Here is a 20,784-nt window from a genome sequence, read left to right as displayed (position 1 = left end):
GGCTGCTGTAACTGTTCAGGAAAACTACTTTTTACTGCCATGCTGATTATGACCAGCAACTTGGAGCAAGTTTATGTCTGTCAGCAATGGTAAGCTTCCTATCCAGTGCTATAGAAGTACCTGTTACTCTTAATCACTTCACCGTCTCCTGCAGGGGATGGCTTCCATCATCAAGAGGGTCAGTTACACTTTGCTTTTCCTGATCATGTTGTATACATGTGAAACATCAGGGGGACACTTCAAACTCTACACTCTCTCAGGAATTGTAGCATCACTGGGATCAACAATGGCACAGTAAAATTGTCATAGTTCTTTTGAAGGTAATGACACTGTGAGCAAAGGATTCTAACACTCTTTATGAATAAATAAAAAAAGCCATTACTGTAAATAAACTACGTTATTGACTTTTTCATTAAGGGATTCTAAGATTGAAATAAGGAAGGTGCGGAAAATTTATTCCTAACCATGAGGGTTGGGCGCAAAGCAGAAGAGCCCGGTGAGTTCCGTCTGCCACCGTCTGGTCTGGCTGCCACTAGAGCTTTGCTCCTAGCAAAGCTGCGGAAAGGAAGACTGATGAAAGCTATCCTCTCTGAGCTGACTGTGTAATTTTAGGGTAGGAATCCATGCTTCCAGGATGGCGTTATGGTAAATGCGGATGTCTACCACCAAGGCCTCCTCTGAGCCACAGAGTCAATGCCATTCCATGCTACTCCAATCCAGGTCAATGGTAGCTACTTCCTGATGAGGAGAATGTAGAGTTTTCCTTTGAAATTTGACATTAGTTCAGTCGATTTGATGTGGATGTGGCTGGAGAGACAGCTCCAGTGGCTGAGATCCTGTACTGCTCTTTTGGAGGTCCAGTGTCCCGTTCTTAGTTCAAGTTCTCAGCACCAATTTACAGGGCAGCTCACAGGCTCCTGTAATGGAGTTCCCAGGGATGGGCCAGCCTCCTGTGAGCACTGAGAATACCTGCTTTCCTGCTTACACATCGACAGGCACAGGGACACGTGAACATAATTTTAAAAATAAATATTTTAAAATAGTTTACTATAGGAGTAGAGGAAAAATAAGTGGTCCATTGAAAAATAATTTCAGGTCTTATATATTTTTTTCAAATAAAATTGATTTCTAGTGGTGGTCAAGAATTCTTAAGGGAAAAGGAGGAGAGGCAGATATTGGGAGAGAGGGGAGGAAGGGACTGAGAAGAGAGGCGGGAGGGAAAATTGTAGCTGGGATATATGAGAAAAGAATAAATAAAATATCCCCCTTCATTATTATAGTTTAAACGACCATTCAAAGCCATGTCTGAAAAATGATTTAAAACATTTATTTGAATGCAAGTGAGATGTCTTAGTTGGTAAAAACACATTCTAAGCCTGAAGAACAGAGTCAGTCCTCCCAGGATGGCAAAAGGAGAGAAATGACATCAGTGAGTGGCCCATCCCCTGACCATCACACATGCATCATGATATGTGCACCTCCCTCGCAATCAGTGTGCAAAAGGTATAATGTATGTCTTTATTTTATTAATCAAAGAGGACATCTGAAAGTTCTAAATTTTGCAGAAAGTTATAAAGCTCTTGGAACAAATTCAACATGCTATAATATTGGCTAACTACTCTTACTTGGAAAGGCCTAGAACACCTTTCAAAGTGTTAAGTCACTTGCAATAGTCAGCCCTTTCAGCCCTTTGTTTGCTTTGTGCTTGTTGCAGCAGATCCCTGATTCTGAAGGTTGGATCTACCACAGAGCACCTTTTGAATTCTGAGAATGAGTCTGTAACATGCATTCCTGCTATAGTTTGTGAGCAGGTCCCTCGCTTGTGTACAGTTTAGTATTGAAAAGCCTCCTCTGTTTTGATAACAACCCTGAGTGTGTATGGCTGAAGTGCTGTTGGAAACAGTTTTGTGGGATGGAGAATCATTTTACCCCCTTTCTTCTTCCCTCCTCTTCCTTTCAGTCAAGCTTTACACAAGCAGTGTATGTTTTGTATCTTCTGCTGGGAGACATTAAGTAACCTCACTTAAATCTTAAGGGAGAGTAAAAACAAAGTCTCTTACCCATCGCTTGTGATACATTTTTAGATGTAAACTCCTGGCTCTGTAGACCCCAAGAATAAATCCCTAAGAAAAACAAAACCTGTAGCATTAAACATTTCCCCAGAGAGGTAGAGAATTCCCACAGGTTAACTGAAGTTCTGGATCTTTGCCCGGGAGGAGGAAATTGTCCCAGGAGGAAGCTACTTGAGGATGCAGTCAGTCCCACAAAGTCACAGACGTCTGCTCAAAGTGGACTTTTAAGAGAAATAACAATAAGTCCAAACTATTATTCACTGCTGTCTTTTGAACATATTTCGTGACCCGTGCACTTTCTATATTGCATTCCGAAGCGAATTCAAAGCCTCTGGTTGTAAGGAGCGCACAGCCATAGAACTGGATCATAGTCTTTGTGGGAAATATTTATGGTTACACACTCTTTTCATTTGCACCTCTAATTACCAAGAAGCATACTTGAAATAAATAAATAAATAATAGCTTTTTATTGTGCTAGTGGCTAGTAGGCTCTCTTTCCAGCTTTCTTAGCTCAGAGAAAAAAGGCTGTGTATTTAAGGATATAAATGAGCAATCTTTAAAAAAAAAAAGATAGGTTTGTGTCCTTGGCTACTTTGAGATTTCAGGCAGTAGTTATGTATTGCAACTTAGTTTTAGTGTATTTTCTGTTTTGTTTACGTGTTAAAGGGTGGGTAGATAGAATACTGAGGAGAATTATAACAGAGTGTGGAAGAATAGTGAGTTAAAGATTCCTTATTATTTTACAAAAAGCTATAAATTTGGACGAGCTGGTGAAGGTTTACTTAAACTAGTAGGCACTTACGTAAGCATTAGGTAAATATTTTGGGATTCTAAATAAGTGTTCCCAAGATGAGAGACCGATTCTTGGGTTGAAAGAATTGCCACCTTCTTGCTAGCAGTTTAGCCCACACTGAGCAGTTCTGGCTGGCGAAGTGGTTGGATTGAGAGCTAGTGTAGTGGGTGGGACAGTGAAATTGCAGCTCCTGTAGTTTTTCCATCACTTGTCGATTTTACCTCTTCCCCAAAGTTGGTAAAAATTACTCATTAACTGCTGGGCTGTCACGGAAGTAACATTTAAAAGGTATGGTTCCCTTTCAGTAAGAATGTTTTGGAACTCCGCTGTGGGTTTAAGCCCCCACCCACTTCACCAAATCCAGCAAATGGAAGAAGCCAGGCCTCTAGCGAACCATTCCGCAACTGATGCTCGCACAAATGGGAGGGACCAGGGAGCAGCTGAGAGGCCTTCTCCGGCCCAAATTCGTTGGGGGTTTTGGCTTTCACCCTTAGAAAAATTCATTGATCTGAGTTTGGCCAGCCCAGATTAGGGAAAATTAGGAGAGAGGAAAGGCTTGGGGGCGGGGGTCAGATACCCACCCCTAACCTTCCCGAAAGGCACCTGGATGCCTGGGGAATCCCTCCCAGGCACCACTGTAAGCTCTCACCTTTGGAGAGGCAAGTTTCTTTCCAAGCCCTAGACACCTGTGTGAGGCGCACCCCGTGGGAAAGGTGGTGTGGGGGACGCGAGAGCTCAGCCACACTGTTTTCCTCGGTGAGGCTGCGGTCACAATCCTTCCAGAAGTCAAAGCTGTTAGCACGCGCAGTCTGCTCTGTCTTCCTTGGTCGCCAGGAACCTAGCCCCACATTCTGGAGCCCGGAGCCCGCTGACGCCTCTCCAGTTTGCTCCAGGTCCTCTCCCTCCCACCTCTCCACCTCCGAAGTAGCGCTCCAGCCTCGCTCCGCCCGCACAGCCCCAGCGCCCCCGAGCTTTATCAGGCTCCCCACACACATCGCTGGCTTCCTTTGGCACCCGGCGCTGGTGACCCTAGCCGAGCAGCCACCGCCTCCGAGCCCAGTCTCCCTCCTCCCGCTCGTGGGTCATCGCGCCTCCGGGTTTTGCTCCCCCAAGCGCCGCGGCGCCCACCGCCTTTCAGGTTCATCCTGAGCTGGACCTGTTTTGCTCATCCCTAAACCCGGAGAAGTGGAATCTGCACACTGAAACTCTCGGTGGCTGGAGCGGCGGACTGGGCATGCTCAGAAGCCAGGCTTGGCTTTGGTCTCAAGTCGAGGGAAGCTTTTGCACTCGCGAGGCAGCGGCGACTTTAGGGAAAGTTGATCCGAGAGGGGAGGAAGCCCCAAGACGCGGAGCAGCGGCAGGAAGGAGCCCCCGGCAGCCCGGAGGAGCATGGGCACCCTGCGGGATTTACAGTACGCGCTCCAGGAGAAGATCGAGGAGCTGAGGCAGCGGGATGCTCTCATCGATGAGCTGGAGCTGGAGTTGGATCAGAAGGACGAACTGATCCAGAAGCTGCAGAATGAACTGGACAAGTACCGCTCGGTAATCCGGCCGGCCACCCAGCAGGCGCAGAAGCAGAGCGCCAGCACCTTGCAGGGTGAACCGCGCACCAAGCGCCAGGCGATCTCCGCGGAGCCCACCGCCTTCGACATCCAGGATCTCAGCCACGTGACCCTGCCCTTCTACCCCAAGAGCCCACAGTAAGCAGGGTTACGCGCCCGGGTCCATGTGGCGCCCAGGCGGTGGGAAGCTGCGGGTCTCTGTATTGTCTGTCGGCCCCTGCCCCTCCCGCTTGCCATGTCTGTCCTCATCCTCAGAAATGTCTCATTTTCACGGCACTTCTTGAGGGGCTGTGTACGTTTCTCAGGGCCAGACTCCCTGCACATCCGTTGCCTTCGTGTCTTTGTCAGATGCCAAGGTATTTTAAAAATATACATATACGTTCACATATGCCACCTACTGTACATAGAGTTTGGACGCGCCCCAGGTGTGTGTCTGACCATGTTTGTGAGTGGCTGTTGAACGGAGGAATCAGAACCCCTTTCTTCCCCAAAGCCCCAGCCAACCTGGCCAGCCGGAAAATCCTAACTGCAGGCTCATCAGACTGAAATGAAATGCGTTGATATTACCCTGACTTTCCACGCACTCGTGGCTCTCCTGGATTTATCTACATGCCGCCGGCGCTTCATGCTGGTACCGTTCAAACCTGATGTTCTGTCACCATCAAAGTGTAAAAGAATAAGGAAATAGACATATAAAACAGAAGAATTTTTAAAAATTTTCCTGAGTCGGATGACATTTACAGTCCATAAATGGAAACCTAGTCTGTTGATTTTTTTTGAAAAAAAAAATGTTTTCATAATATCCAAGAGAGAATATTACTTGTTTTCCTAAAAGAATTTTCCTATGATCACCAATGAACACTTTCATTCCCCCCCCTGAGGGTTCATGGATTTTCAGAGACAGTGTAGCCGAACACATGCTGTTTCCAGAGTGGACCGTGCTGTGTCTCATACTCGGGTCGCAAGTCACTCTGCTGCTGTTCTTCTATGTTAGAGAGCAGTGTAGTTCTGATGTCAGGGGGATTCATAACTTGGATGGGGACACTGAATGAAACTTGTTACACAACACTCAAGCCCGGAGTCCATATGGAGAATGAGCAGCAGGGACAGGACAGTGACAGAACCAGAACACCATCTGAATGGCATTTTAATTAATAGTAATGACATAATTGGTGAAGCAGAGGATTCTGTTGTCCTGCTCCTAACTACATAACACGCTGGATGACACTTGTTACATAATATCAGAAGGTCCCTAGGAACCCTTTACTTCATAAACACAGGGGATTCATAAGAAGAGAAAGTAAACACTTGCTCATCTCCATTTATATTTCTTGGATGGGAGGGCCCAGGAGTACATATTACATACACTTTTGAAAACTTACAAGTCAAATCTATACATGTTGGCCCTCCCCGCCCCATGAGTCATTCACAGGCTTAGCTGAAGGAGGAGTTTGAATTCTGTGGAGTAGGGGGAGTTGATAAGGAGAAATCTTTCTGAGATGTTCCACCTTACCATGTGACCATGACAGATGAGCTGATTTCAATTTGTCTTAGAAACCCGAGTGATCTGAATCCTTTGGAGCTTTCTTTGGTAAATTAATTTGCAGTCCCTGGCATGTTCTCCTGTTTCAGCTAACAAGGTGCATGGCCACCTCTCCTGGGCCAAGTTTTGCATAATGAAAATATAACCCAGAAGCAGCTCTTTGTGTCTCTAACTATTCCATAGGATTGCCATTTTAGTATCTGCAGGACTTTGGAGTAACCTACAACAAAGTCTGCTTTTGTAAAAAGACCGTTTTAGTTAAGCTTTTAGATGCAGTGTGATCAATCCAGCTGCTAACTGCAGTTAAACATTCTATTGGAGAAAGCCTAGAGAAATCCAGGGGCTGGGAATGAACTACAGAACGTGGTCCATTTAGAAGATTTTTGACTCTTGGTGTGTGACACAGAAGCCTGGTGTTTTTGTAAACATCCCCAGTGGAAAATGAAATGAGAGGAGCTCTTACTTTGTAGCTTCCCTGCAGGACAAACATTGTATCTGTTGAGCAATGTTTCCCCTCCTACCCTTATTTGATATCTTTAAGGGACTCGGCTGCCGAGGTGGTATTTCCCTGTTAGTTTCGTGATTCTGAGGGATTATACTGGAGAAAATGATAAGATGCCTTCCAAGTTTAAACAATTTTGGAAAAACATCTGTTCTTTTTTTTTTTTAACACGTGTATGAAGGAAACCAGAATAAAATTGCCTAGAGTGGTAGTGTACTTTTCTTAGAGCAAAATAAGTATATTATATGCAAAACAGATAGTATCCTTGTGCTTTAAGTGGCTGGACAGGATCGATCCACATAGAACTAAGACAATGTGCCAATCTAAAAACTTTTTTTTTATTTTGGTTTTTTTTTTTTGCATTTCAAGGTATATTGCATGAATCCTTTATTATTCTGAGTTGCTGGCAACAAGTGTTTATGTTTTTAATCTTTAGTGCAACTTAAATTTAATCGCTTTCCTGAAGATTAAGTTAACGATGAGGCAAAAGTTTGCAAGTAGACTGAAATTTATTTCCCCGATGTTCCCCATAGTTTTTGGTTGCCTTTCTGGGAGATGCAGTTAGCTGAGCAGTTGAAGTTCTGTTTTGTTGTCTGGTGATTGAAAAGAAGCATCTAGCTTTCCTTACTGAGGCTGCCTTTTGAGAATTACAAGGTTTTAAAACTTCTTTTTGTTTCCTTACAAATGATTGTTTGCGTATAAAAAGCAGTACAAAATATAAAGTAACTTGATAACTTTTTTCATCTTGATAGTTTTTAGTTGGGATTTTCCCTTTCATGTGAGACCTGGAAGAAAGCCTCTGTGAGACCCCACCTCAGGGGACGACACTCCCCGGTGCTGAACCTGAGAAGTAGGGTAGGGATGTTGGTCTTCCACAGTCTATGTGGCTATAACCTTTGAACCCATCTTAGGTTATTTACGAATGTGAGGGAGAAGGACTGATGTAGTAAGTTGGAATCTGTTTATACTGTTGCCAATGAGCTATTTAAGAATGTAAAACCACTAGACTCTGTTCTAAAATACATCAGGCAAAAGAGCCTGTTAACAATGGAACATACAAACAAACCTAGTCATTCAGTCTGTGAGATCAGGCCACCCGATGGTTCACATGAACTTGTAAGATAATTTTATTTCATGACATTTCATTCCTAAAGATGTACTCTCTGTTCCCAAGTCTTTTCCATTTTGCTGTCACAGCCTTCCGTGTCGTTTCAATTCGACTATCTCGACTTGAGTTCCTATCAAAACTTGTTAATGTCTTGTGTGTTTTTGTAACGCTCCTGCTTTTTACCCCTGAGGTGGCTTCACTTCAGAGAACGAGATGACATGTTCTGTTCTGTTTCACTTTGTGATTGTGAAATAGTTTGGAAGAATTAGAGGTAAAAGAGACACACATTTTCCTATTTTTTTAGGGAGGAATTAAAACATAGACAATCCTATGTAGTTGTCTAAACCTTGATGTTATATTCCAAGAGAAACAGGATCTCCCTAAATGTTGTGTGTTTAATTTTGAAGGAAGTCATGGAAATCACACAATTCTAGTGTTATCATAAGTAGCCTAACATTAAAACATAGATTTCTTCGCAGTATTACATTTCAAATGAGCCTTGCAAATCAGTTAAATCCTTGTATGGAATAACACCTGAAAAGACTGTAAGGCACATGACCCTTTTAAGAGTTAGCAAGGGACCCAACAATGCTATAAGTAAATATTTTAGAGAGCTGAGTTAAGTGAAACAGAGCGCAGTTCACAAAAACAGTTGGTGAGTCTGTGGCCCCTGTTGAATTGTATGCTACCAGGAACGCCTCTGAAGGTCATGCATTGTAGTACTGGGAAGACTGCTATGGTTTAAGCACTTTATACTGTGAGGGGAGCATAGAGAGGAGTGGAAGTTGGGGTAATACAGTCCAAGCCATGAGCAAAGTCAAGGTAGATCTGGAGAATGGTGTCAGCTTTACTGGAGTGCCATGGAGAGAACTGAATATCTCAGGTTCTATGATTTTATAAAGTGTATTAAGAGGTACTTACGCTTGTATTTTTTTTTAGAATGGTGTGTGTGTGTGTGTGTATGTGTGTGTGTGTGTGTGAAGGGTTAGTTATTAGTGGTGAAGTTCTTGGTTCTAACCTTTCACTATAACTACACTAACTAGGTAAGACTGTCTAACGTAGCCAAAAAGCAGGTGATGAAGACTCTTGAAGAAGCCAAGTACCTTTCTGAGTGTTCTCATGGAAAACAGCCTAGTTGTACGCCATAGGCCAGCTCTGCAGATTCCTCACATATCTGGGCAGACTGATGTAGATGGGAATGCAATCTTGTTAGTTATTGGAATTCATCTTCCCTGCTTCTGTGGGGGAGTTAAGGTCTGACCTAAGGTTATTATAATAGTTTCCAATTTAAGTTTGAACATTAATTTGACATTACAGCCTAGGCAGTGAAACAGAAGCTGTGCAAAGGCTTTACAATGTTATACTAGATCGTGCTGCTAAATATCTTGTTAGGGGGTTTGGAAGTAAAGTCAACTTGCTCGCCCCTAAACTGGGACTTACAATGAAAACACTGACAAGCCTTAAATAGAGTTGCTCTAGGGACTGCCTGAGAATATGAATGGCCAGCTTCCTTGCTTTACTGGGGTGCATCTCCAAGCTCCCCCTGTTCGTTATTTAACTCAAGTGTTGGGTTTGGATTTCTGTTAGGAAAGGGTAGAATAAGACATGCAATGTTTCCATTGTTGCAGTTTCCAGGTTATAAGGCATATGGGAACCTTTTTTTTTTCCTGTCTGCTTAGCAATGGAGGGTCTCCATGGTATCCTAGCAACCATATTTGAACACCGGGCTGCTGCTCTTTCTGCTATCTCTACCATAGGTGCTGCTGCCCATCCCAAGGAACTGGAATCGCTGCTAGCATCCCAGGCCCTCTGACTTGAACCTTCCTGGCTCTGAGAACACAAGACAATGTGGCAAATACTTCAATGCTAAAAGCAGCCCTTGCCAGCATGCTCAACAGATTATTATACAACCACATCTGTGGCATTTTGAATCCTAATCTGAATTGTTGAGCTAGTGTTCTCTGCCACCCCTCCTGTGACAGCGCCTCTCTACTTCCTTCTGATACCACTTCTAGGCCCGCCCACCATCCTTTGTCATGATCGCTTTCCTTGCTGTCTCCTTAAAGACATTTTCTTTTGGGAAGTGAAATCTGTACAGCCTGCTTGAACTCTGTAAGTACAGTTTTGTTGGTAAGGTCAGGGGAATGTTATCTTTCCCAAATGAACATATAAATATAAGCCATAGCACAAAATCTGCAGCTACACACAACAGATGCTTACTACAAGGTAGGGTGACCAGTAATGCACTCTCGGTGTTTTGGAATGGAATTTTATGACCATGGTTATTAGTATAAAAAAATCAGGAGAGTAGAGCGGGGAGAAGAAATTTCAAGATGTGAGGTAGGACAAGAGGAGCATTGTTGAAGTTATGTTCTATTTTCCAGGAGGTTTAAAAGTAGCACTCTACTTTGTGGGCATATAAATATACCCCAATATGAGAACAGTTTTCAAGAAAGGTCCTTTGTGGACGACAACTGGCAAGGACCATATCTGAAAGCTTGCCTCCACTTGGAAAGTCGTATGAAAGTATTGGCAGAATATCATACAGATGTTTCTAGCCAGACCAATACCTATTGGATACTTTGTATTTTTCCTTAGAAGCACCATTGAATCTAACATCCAGGTGAGATTGGCAGTCGGTCTGCAGGCTTCAGTGCAGTGGAAAAGGCAGCATGCCAGCATGTAGCTGTTCTGAAATAGCAGGTCAAGGATGATACTGTCCATTACCACCACCACCACCACCACCACCACCACCACCACCACCACCACCACCACCACCACCACCACCACCACCACCACCACCACCACCACCACCACCACCACCACCACCACCACCACCACCACCACCACCACCCCGTGTTTTTAAAGGCATGTATGAGCTCACAACATGGGCATGTATAGAAGCCAGCTCTTGATGTTGCAATGACTCCAACAATTGCTGCCTGCTTGCTTCCTCTTTGTTTCTTTCTTTGTTTCTTTGTTTCTTCCTTCTTTCTATTGAAACAGTATCTATAAATGAGCCTGATGCTTCTGTTTGGACTAAACTATTTGTCTCAATGCCAAACCTGAATTTTAAGTGCATGCTGGGATTCAAACTCAGGTCCTTAGGCTTTCCCAGTAATCACTTTATCCACTGAGCCATCTCCCCCTCCCTAGCATCACGGATTGGAACACGTCTGTAAGGAACATTCCACATTATTCCCCTTTCTCAGCCTGAGGAAGAGAGCGCCTAGATTCCTAGAAGGTAAGGTTCATGCTCAATGTCAAACACTTAGCAAAAACTTGAACCAGAATTTGGTCTGCAGGAGCCTTTGCAGCCACCCCTAGGTTCCTACACTGCTCCAAGGCCTGCAAGGATCAAGTAACTGTAGAATCTAAGAATAACGTATGTTCCGGGGAAAGTATCTGTTCACCCATAATAAAGGAGGAGCAAGCAGAACCTTGGGAGACATTAGGTGGGACTTTGCTCCAAAAATGACTGCACGTTAGAGTCTTCCGGGAAACTAAAAATCTCATTGCCTAAGTTTTACCACAAATGAATTAAAAATCAGACTTTGTTTCAAATGATGCCCGAGGTAGTTCCCATGTGAAATGGGACTGGGGAGCCACTGTGATGGGAAGATGACAGGATGTGTTGTGTTTGTAGGACAGAAAATGGAGGAGTAGGGTGAATTTCCCATCTAAAGTGTTGAATGCCTCTCTGGGCTAAAATCTTCACTGGCTTGCAAAAGCAATGGTAGATTGTATTTATTTATTGGTTAGATTATAAGCATATACCATCTTGTTTATTCTTCTAAGTAAGTATGCAGGGCTTCCCATAGCCCTTTACTTCTCAACCTTGGCTGCTTGTTAAGAAAACTGCTGAGGGAGGTTTTACGCACGTCTTTGCTGGGTGCCACCAGCCAGACTGATGGAGTCGCTCTGGGGCTGCTGGGCTTACAGAGTAAGTGCGTATTTGAGTCCAGAGCTGACTCTCATCTTCAGTCGTTGACAGCCTCTTCGTTAGCCCACCTGGCTCCCCAGTGCTGTGGACTACGTGACTTCACACACTTTGGGGGCAGATGCTGCTCAGAGCGGAATGAGGCAGCTCCAGCTGGGCTGCTCTACCCATCACAGCTGGACCCTCCCTGTCAGTCTGATTCCGAGGGTCGCCTGTGTCCCGGTCACACAAAAGCATCACCAGCTCTGTTCAGCTCTGTTCATGTTTCCTCTTTCTAGTCAGCCACAAGTCCTGGCCAGCCATCCAATACACATGAGGATCAGGCATCATCCCTAAGTTGGTTTTCCTGATTTTTATTTTTCTGCTCCAGGCAGGGCAGTGGCCTTACTAGCAGGAGGGAATGATCCCTTGGTTCTCAGCTGATGCCATGAAATTCGAAATTGATGGAGGTGAAGCAAAGACAAGTCCCTCTTGGAAGAGCAGTGGAGGGCTTGTAGCACTTCTCAGTCTGGTATGAGACGCCGCTGCAGCCAGCTATTTTTTTTCCCCCTTACAGATATTTTATCCTTTTAAGGCAAACAGCTTGAGCTCCGGCTGAGAAGTACTTTCCAAGGAGGTTTCAACGAAAGCAGAGCTAGCACATCAGCCTCTCAGCCCCCTTCCCAGACGGTTTGGTCTGAGAGAATAGATCTAGGCAACCGCTGGCAGATGAGAAATCTGAGGTACACCTGCAGGGAGGGACCTCGGAGGGGATAGAAGAATCCCTAAGCCCGGTGCTCTGAGCTCACTGCTGTCCCTATGGCTAGCTAGCTCTGCATTTCCTTCTTGTGTCCAGTTCTCAGTTGAAGCTCCTCGAGGTGTTGGTAATGGTCTCCAATAGAAGTCTGTTCAGATTGGTAATTCAATCATTATTGTCTCAGGTGTGGATCAACCAATATTGCCCTTTATGTAAGCAACGAAAGTAGCTAATATAATCGCACGTGCAATTTGGTAAAAAACCATTTCCTTGCAACCAGGGTCAACGAGGAGGAGCTTCGTTGTCTCCCCCTCCTTTGCATAAATACAACAAAGTGTTCCATGGATAGACAGCAGGTTAGAGCAGAGCGGGTGGGAAAAAGCTGCCCAGAAGATGAGGACTGTTAATTACACAGGAAAGGTAATCATGTGGAAAGTCAACATTTTCATCATGAATGCTGCATGTAGTTATTAGACCCACATGGAAAGGGGCCGAGGACTAAATAGGGAGATCATATAATACAGTAGCAATGAAGACACATGACCAAGAGCATGGATGTGTTCACTTATCACATTTAGCACTTACAAGCAGGACGGAGAGAACACAGGCTGGTGCTTGGACCAGCAAAAGTGTCTGTGTGGGAATTCTTTTTGTTTATGGTACGCGATACAAAGTTACCAGGGGCAATTTAGTGCGGGCATATAGGATAACTTTCACCTGTGTCAAAAACAGTACTGTCCCTGACTTCTGCCAACTTAAAAGATTGGAAGTACAACTTAAGCCTCATCACGCTTGCTACAAGACAGACATAAATGATGAATTTATCCATAAATGCAGTTTCTTAGGCCCAGCCAAAGCATTAGTAAGTAGTTTACATGGTCTTTATTCTAGGGCGATAAGGACAGATATGTTCTAGGTATTTGATGTTAGAACAGCTAGTTACCATACCTCCCTTCTAGCCCATATGCACTCCTTGGAAACAGCATTGCACCTCTTCCTTCACGTTAAACAGTTGCATTATCTGGCATTCGGTTTAATTTGGTTAATTGTATTGAATGTCAATGATGACAAATTTGCCACAGCTAAGTAAAAAGATACTTCTGCTGTGTATGAAGCAGATGTATTATGGCAATATCAAGATTTCGCCAGATCTAGAGCATGGAGTAATGAGATTCTGTGAGGGGGAGAAACATCTTGTGGATATACAATGCATCATCCTAATGGTCCAGCTTTATCAATAAATTATGCCTTTGACAGTGCTTCTAAGTCTGGACGAAGGGGGAAGGAAAGAGGACACTCGCAACAAGAAGGGAAAGTGGGCATTCTTAGTCTTGTCCCTCTGATCTCTTATAGGCCAGTAAGCCAGTGGGTTGGCCATATAATGCTGTATCTGCAGGCGGCGGGCACACAGGCTCAGAAAAAGCACAACTACACACCATGTCTGCCCGGGGCACACTTTTCTTGAACCACTAGTGACTGAGCAACACACTTGTATATTGTGCTGAGACAGCAGAGATGGCCTGAACTAGAAGATTGTGCTGCTGTAGCGGGGTATGTTAAGTCTGTGAAAGCGACAGGTACTATTTTGCTAAGCCTGCAATGGCAACTCCTCGTGCCAGTGGGAGGAGAGAAATGAGGAAATGTGCGAGCGAGAGCATGGGACTCAGTGTGAATCATGTTCTTCATCCTAGATAATTGCTACTCTCTTATTTTGGAACTGTTTAATGATACCAAGGCCTCAAAAAGTAAGCTCAAAAACACATGGAGAATTAAAAGAAGGTTTGGGGCTGGCAGAGCCATTCACTTGAGACTGTCTTTATTTTGAGCAATGGAGTCTCCTTAATAGAACATTCTAGCTTCTGTATTGTTGGAGGAGATTCTCTAGCAGACCAGATGGAAGGACATCGAGTGACTGACTGCATAGAGTTGTCATTCATGTGCTGCCTGGCTTTGTAAGGGCTGCGGTGCTGAGCCCCGCCAATGTGGATGAGCAGTGGTCCTTGTTATAGACCTTAAAAGCATTATAACTACTGTGAAAGAAACCATTCTATGACTTTTAAAAATATCTGTAGCCTTGATCACAAAGTAGTCATTTTTCTTTTCTTCAAAAGAGCTCTGTAGATTTTTTTTGTTGTTCTTCATAAAAGGAAAATATGAGATAAAAAGCATAATTTGTCTGACTCTGCCTTCTCTGTGTTTTAGCACCATTTAGCAAGGAGACCTCTGTTTTCTTCCTGAACGCAAAGTAAACCAAGAAATTAAGGGTCCATTAGTTCATGGAACGAGGAATGGCATTGGACTAAATGGCAGAACACCGCAGTGCTGAGATGATATTCATGGAGGGGGGTCCAGGATATGCAATACACTAGTTAGCCACGAATGGACCGTCTCTTAATAACTTCCCACAAACTTTCACAGGCTTCCTGGATTCACCATCTTTGTTTTGTGTCAGATGACTTAGACTCCAGGGTGCTTTGGTGGGTTAAGGCCTAGCACAAAAATACGCTCTCTATTTGATAGCTAACTGCTGAAGAGTATAGTCCATGTCCTTTAAAAGAAATAATAGTGAAATCCAAAGAAGGAACACTTAGACACTTGGAAGCATGACATATGTCTGTTTTGGACACTTATTTACCTGTTTGTGAATAGCTATGACATAATTTTTGAGCATACCGATACTTGAGGAATAGTTAATTATTCCCACCTTGGTATATTTTATCTATAGTATAACAGTAGGTACTTAGAGGAATGCAGGCAAACAGTCTACACATTAGGCAATGGAGATATGAGAAAGGTCAAGGTTGAACCGCTCTGCGAAAATAGCCAAGTGAGGTATGCTGAGAGATGAGTAAAGTTAAGCCAACCTGTTGCTTGGATGTTTACTCTAAAGCATAAAATAAAAACACCACTCATCCCTGAAGAGGTGACCCTGCTCCAGTGCTGCCTTCCGAGGCTCGTCTCACCTTTGGATGTAACCCCTTCCTCCCACTCCCTGAGGTCCCTATGCCACGTAGTCTTTGGCCACAGGTGCTAGAGCAATAGTCAATCTTAGTGACTCCCAAGGGTCACCGCCACAGTGATGGATGGAAAGTGGTTCTAGTGTCCATTTATTTATCACAGCGAGAGTGGGTTTCTCTGCTAGATGGACTTAGAGGTTATTAAATAACATCTAAGTCAACTCTTGCTAGTGAGTTTTTAAATCACCGATGACAGCTCTTCTTTCTGGCCCTTCACTCCCTTTCATAGTTCAGCCTGTCGCTTTATTATCGTGAAGGGAAACAACATCGTTTTCAAAACTACGCGTCTTCAAACTAGGCCCTCTCTTTTCTTCCCTTTCAAGTAACCTGTGTCTGCCCCTGTTGAATCAGATTCGTGTGTCAAAGAAACAGCCTCTCCATTGGTTAGTGATTCCTTTCCTTATTTCCCCCTCAGAATTTAACATCTTCAGTTGAGCGTTATTAGAACGTTTATCAGAGACCTTTGAATTCTTTACGTTGCCAATAAATGTCTCTGTGGACTAGTTTTTAGCAGCTTTTTGTTCAATCGTCTGTCAAACTCTATTAGGGAAGTACTAGATTAAGTGTTTCTTCTTTTCACCCACAAACCATTTGATACCCAAACATGGGCATTTTGAGAAAATACGCTTTATGATACTGCCTTCTCTAGGGGCTATTTCAGCATGGAGTAGGCCTGAAAGTTGGACTGGAGTTTGTAGTTCTCACTGCTGAGCTTTGTACAGCTGCCCTTTTCTTCCTCAGACTCTTCAGGGTGTAAAGTTTATATTTTAGCTCCCATTTGGCTCTGTTGCATCCCTCTCAACATGACAAATTCCACCAAAACAAGAACCGTTTCTCTATCAACGGTGCTGTGTTCTCGGAGCTCAAGACAGCACTGATTCCCCGTCAGATAACAGATATGATAACGCCTTATGGTATTCTTGGTCTTCAGATACTTTAACTTTTTAAATCTAGAAATTTGAAAATTATAAACTCAGGGAACCTGGTACAATAAAGCTTGCAAGCATATTAGCTTCGACCAGAAACATGACTGACAGAGGTCTGAATTAGGATGCTTTGACTAACCTTGGTAGAACACCAATGTTCATCTCAAACACTGTCCTTCCATGTGTCTAGCCCATGGTTTGTATCATCTGCCCTATCTCTGAAAGCATTTTAGTTTTTTTTCTTTTCAGCCCTCAGAAAGTGCAAAGTCTTGAGATGCCCCTTCTAATTTGAATCATCTGTGAATGTAAATTATCTTTCCAAGGCAGCATCCTTGTCCTCTGGCTTATTAAATGCCTTGTCTGACGCTCTGCCGTGTCAAACCCCCTGAACTGGTTAACCTAGAGAAGCAAAGGGATTGATTGCTAAGAATTACAAATATGAAATTAATAGCAGCTACAAGAGAATCTTTTCAAATTCTTAGTTCTTTCTTTTGCAGACACAGTTAGCACTCTCACTAACAAAATCCTGTCAAGCTTAGAATAATAGCTTGCTAATTTTGACTATCCAAAGATTCTCAGAGATCTTAATATTATGAGAAGCCAGGGACCATCAAACTAATGATGAAACACTTTTTAATTAGGTGCTTGCTTCAATGTTAACCAAAAATAAGACAGGAATTTTAAAGGTTGATTTTGTTTGCATATCCTCTCTTAGCTCTTCGAGATGAAAACTGGTAGCACCCAGTCTTATTTGAAAGAATACTTTTTAAATCTCACTTGATCCTATGCTTCTGTAGATGCCCGAGGTCATATTTTTTTGGAAGGCCCATGTGACCGTGTAGCTGTAGCCTTTGTGAGTGGTAAGAATGATATTTAATAACAACTTGTACTCATTGGTAACACAATTAATATTCACACAATTTCACTTATGTTCTCTAATATCCGAGTGAGTGAATGGGGGTTGATCACCTTCGCAGACAAGGACATGAAGGATGAGGGAGGTGAGAGACTACCCCCTGACACAACAGCTCTTAACTGATTACACTGTAAACCCCACAGTGGCCAGACTCAGTTCGGCCCCTTCCATGCTGTGTGCATTCTTAATGTATTTATGCATTGCTTTGAGGATTCTTTGAACTCTGTGGCTTCACCAATGCACTTATGGAAATTACAGACAGGTAGGCCCAGAACGCAGCAACTGTAAGAGATAGGAACAGAGTCAACTGCTCTTTCACAATCAACTCCATCTGCGATACCGAGTCCGTCTTAGCTTCCCTTTCCTCATTATGAATAAAGGTTATAATATGTACCAGGATAAGGGACAATATATATGTCATCTTAACACAGTAGCCAGTCACAGTGGACTTCATACTCAGCTTCTCTCGAGGTTGTATTGCTGCCATCCATTTATGGATTTTGTTGAACCAGTTTTCATAAAGGAGTAGGCAAATCTCTGTACTAAGATTCAGGGCATAAGATGTGAAGACCGGTCCAGTAAGGGTAGGTCTTCGGAGCAGAGCCCAGGCCAATTCAAGCGGTTTGTTGGGTGTGACTCAGAGAAAGAAGTAATGGTCGCAGGAATCCTACGTGACTTCAGTTGTGGATTAACCATAGGCAAGAAGGTTTGAATACAGGGAGGTGTGAAGTTCCACACCCGCGCTGTTCATCTCATTCAGCAGACACTTTGAGGTCTGCGGAGAAGAAGTCAGAGATGGATTGACTATGGTTGAGCGGGGGGCCTAGAAGTAAACTAAGCGATAAACTGTAATGAAAAGTTACACTGTCTTGAAGAAAATCTCTTGTGTTTGGAAGATGAATGTTTAGTGATTATTCTTTTCAGGTTCATTTATGAGAACTTATAATAACTTGTCCTTAATATTTGTTTAAACACTTAGGTCACTGAAAACACAAGAGTATGTCTGTGCTACCCAGGAGTAAGTTTCTGAGGACCCCTGCCTTAACGATTTGCTTCTAATCCATCAAAAGTATTTAGAGAAAAGTGGCTTTGCTATTTTCTGAAATATTTGCCTGGAAGTTATTCACTGATAATGGATTTCTATTTGAAAACCATTTATTCCCAACTCGAGTATTTACTGTCCAGACAAGGAAGCTCTCAGGCGCAGAACATAATCTTAGCTCATAAATGTTTTCTATTAATGACCTTGATTCTCCATCTCAAGATGTCTTTTCAAAAACAATGTGATTGTGGGTAAAAGCCGTGATAACGGCCCTGTTAGCCTGTGGAGGAATACATTAATGGTCTCGGATGGATTCTTGTCAGTCGTGATGATGAGCCGATAATAGAAAGCTTTAGAATAAAAATAAAAATACTAGTTCATTTTGAAATGTGTCATGTAGTGCAAGGAAGACAGATTATTCTCTACAGCTTTATTGAGATATCATTTACATACCATAAAATTCACCCAGCATAGATACAGTGAAAGACTCTGCCATGAGAGCTGAGTGTGGTGGAGCACGCTTTTAATCCCAGCACTCGGGAGGCAGAGGCAGGTGAGTCTCTGTGAGTTCGAGGCCAGCCCGGTCTACAGAGTGAGTTTCCAGGACAGCCAGGATTCTGTTGCACAGAGAAACCCTGTCTCAAAAAACAAACAAACAAACAAACAAACAAACAAAAAACCAAGAGATGAAAGAGAAAGAAAAAGATAAGAAAAGAATGTGCAGCATCGAGTGTAGACAGCCATGTAACTACCACCGGTGTCCATTGCTAGAACACTCCAGTACCTTCCAGAACTACTTGTGGCTTTCTTACAGTCTCTGCCTTCATCCTCATCCCTGTGCAACCAGCAGTCTCTTTGCTTCCTGTCCTTAATAAGTTTGCCTTGTTCATAGAAATGAACATTATTTTGAAAACTATGCCATTGTACCGGAATGGCTATATGTCTTAATTTTAAGATTTATTCAATGCAGTTTAGAATGTTGAAGATATGGTTGGGCCCCAGGCAGCTATAATTATGTTAAACTCTAAATCTTATTAGGATCAGAAAATTTCTATATTCTGATTGGTTTCGGAATAATTAAGAGTTGGGGAATGTTTAGTTTGTGACTATATCTGAGGCGTTCGTGTGGCAATGGCCTGATTAACTGTCACAGCAATCCAAATTTCCGGCTGTCATTTATAGAGCAGGCACGGTGTACAGGCATGGTTCTGAGGCGTTAAGATGCATTTTGGGCTAATATTCATGGTAGGTAGAGAATATTCTCTCCATTTTAGAAGTAACATAAGGAACATATGATCAATGTGAGCAGTTAAGTAATTTGCTTGACTACACAGTGCTGCCAGAACCCACAGTCTGTGTTTGCGGCTACCATACTGAGATCTATTTATCTTAAGGTACTAGAGTAAGCAGACGGTAGGGCTGACACCATCTACAGATGTCCATTGACTTCTATTTTCTTCAACACAGGTGCATGCTTAAGGAAAAGATTTAATTATGTGTTTGTTCGTGTGCGCCAATGTGGGGTATGGGCATAGAGTGCAGGTACTTGTGGAGGTCAGAGAGTGTTTGCATCTCCAGGTGCCATTTTTTAAAGAGGGATTTGCAAACCACCTGACATGAGAGCTGGGAGCTGAACTCAGGACCTCTATAAGAGCAATACGTTCTCTTAACCAGCGAACCACAGTTTCAACTCCAATGTGGGTTTCTTATCGAAGCTACCTTTTAGCTTGCCCTTTTGTTTCCCGTGCATATTCTGTTAGGGAGAATATGAAGGGAAAAAGGAGCACCAACATGGTTAGAATAGTTGCCAGTCCGTCAGATGAATATAGAAGTGATCTCGGAACCTTCTGTGAAATGAGAGAGACAAGGAGAGAAGAGAGCTCTGAATTACTGAGGGAATGGGCGAGTGTGAACAGGAGAAATACAAGACAAAGGAACTCTAGCAAGCTTGAAGTAAAGGCAGACAGTCCAGTTCTTCAGTTATGCCTGAGGTGGTGATTTCATGAATAAAGTCAATTTTGATTAAAATACCCTTTCGACAAGCAATGCTGTATAGGAAGAATCCTAATGGCTTCCTGTATCAGTGGGGCTGAAAGCGGATGAAGAAGTCTTTGGTGTATAGACCAGCTATTTCTGACCCCATGGAATGCAACTCTGATTTAAGGTGGCTACTTTGTTTCATTAAAGATCTTGGCTTGCAATGAGAAGCCCTTGCCCCAGTGCCAGTCAGTCCTGCCTGCTGCAAAGTCTTCTGGGTTACCAGCCAGTTGGGGATGCTGCCAAGTCTGTTGCCTATTCGGCAATGAAATGAGGTGGTGCTGTCAGTGCTATTCCTTATTGTAGAGGTACCAGTTTGAGGGAGTGAAGAGTAATCTTATCTTGAGGGTTAGCTAGGGACTGATAAAAGGGATTTCAGAGATAGAAGGTGGCGAGAGGATTCTGCAGTCAGCTGTAAGGTGTGACAGAACTACCCTGCTCCCATCCATCCTTGCGTTAGGAGACATCTCCCGAGAAGCTGCCTACATAGCATGGTCTAGGATCCAGAGAGCTTGAGTTCAGGTGCCCCAGCTAAGGGCAGATGTGAGTGAAAGTTAAGCTGACAGGGCAGAACAGATAACAGTTTCTGC

At 43.4% G+C, this 20,784-nt stretch overlaps 1 protein-coding gene across 1 annotated transcript in view; it reads left to right on the top strand.

Moving 5' to 3' along the window:
* Positions 1 to 4,091: 4,091 nt before the first annotated feature.
* Prkg1 (protein kinase cGMP-dependent 1) overlaps positions 4,092 to 20,784 on the top strand; it is an 885,274-nt gene continuing 868,581 nt past the window's right edge. The window contains exon 1 of the mRNA XM_032891799.1: positions 4,092 to 4,565. Within this exon, the coding sequence (XP_032747690.1) occupies positions 4,255 to 4,565 (311 nt within the window). The 5' untranslated portion in view covers positions 4,092 to 4,254. The remainder of the gene's footprint in view (positions 4,566 to 20,784) is intronic.

The sequence above is a fragment of the Rattus rattus genome, chromosome 2 (genome assembly GCF_011064425.1).
Source record: "Rattus rattus isolate New Zealand chromosome 2, Rrattus_CSIRO_v1, whole genome shotgun sequence".
NCBI lineage: Eukaryota > Metazoa > Chordata > Mammalia > Rodentia > Muridae > Rattus > Rattus rattus.
This window is presented reverse-complemented; position numbering and strand designations above follow the sequence as displayed.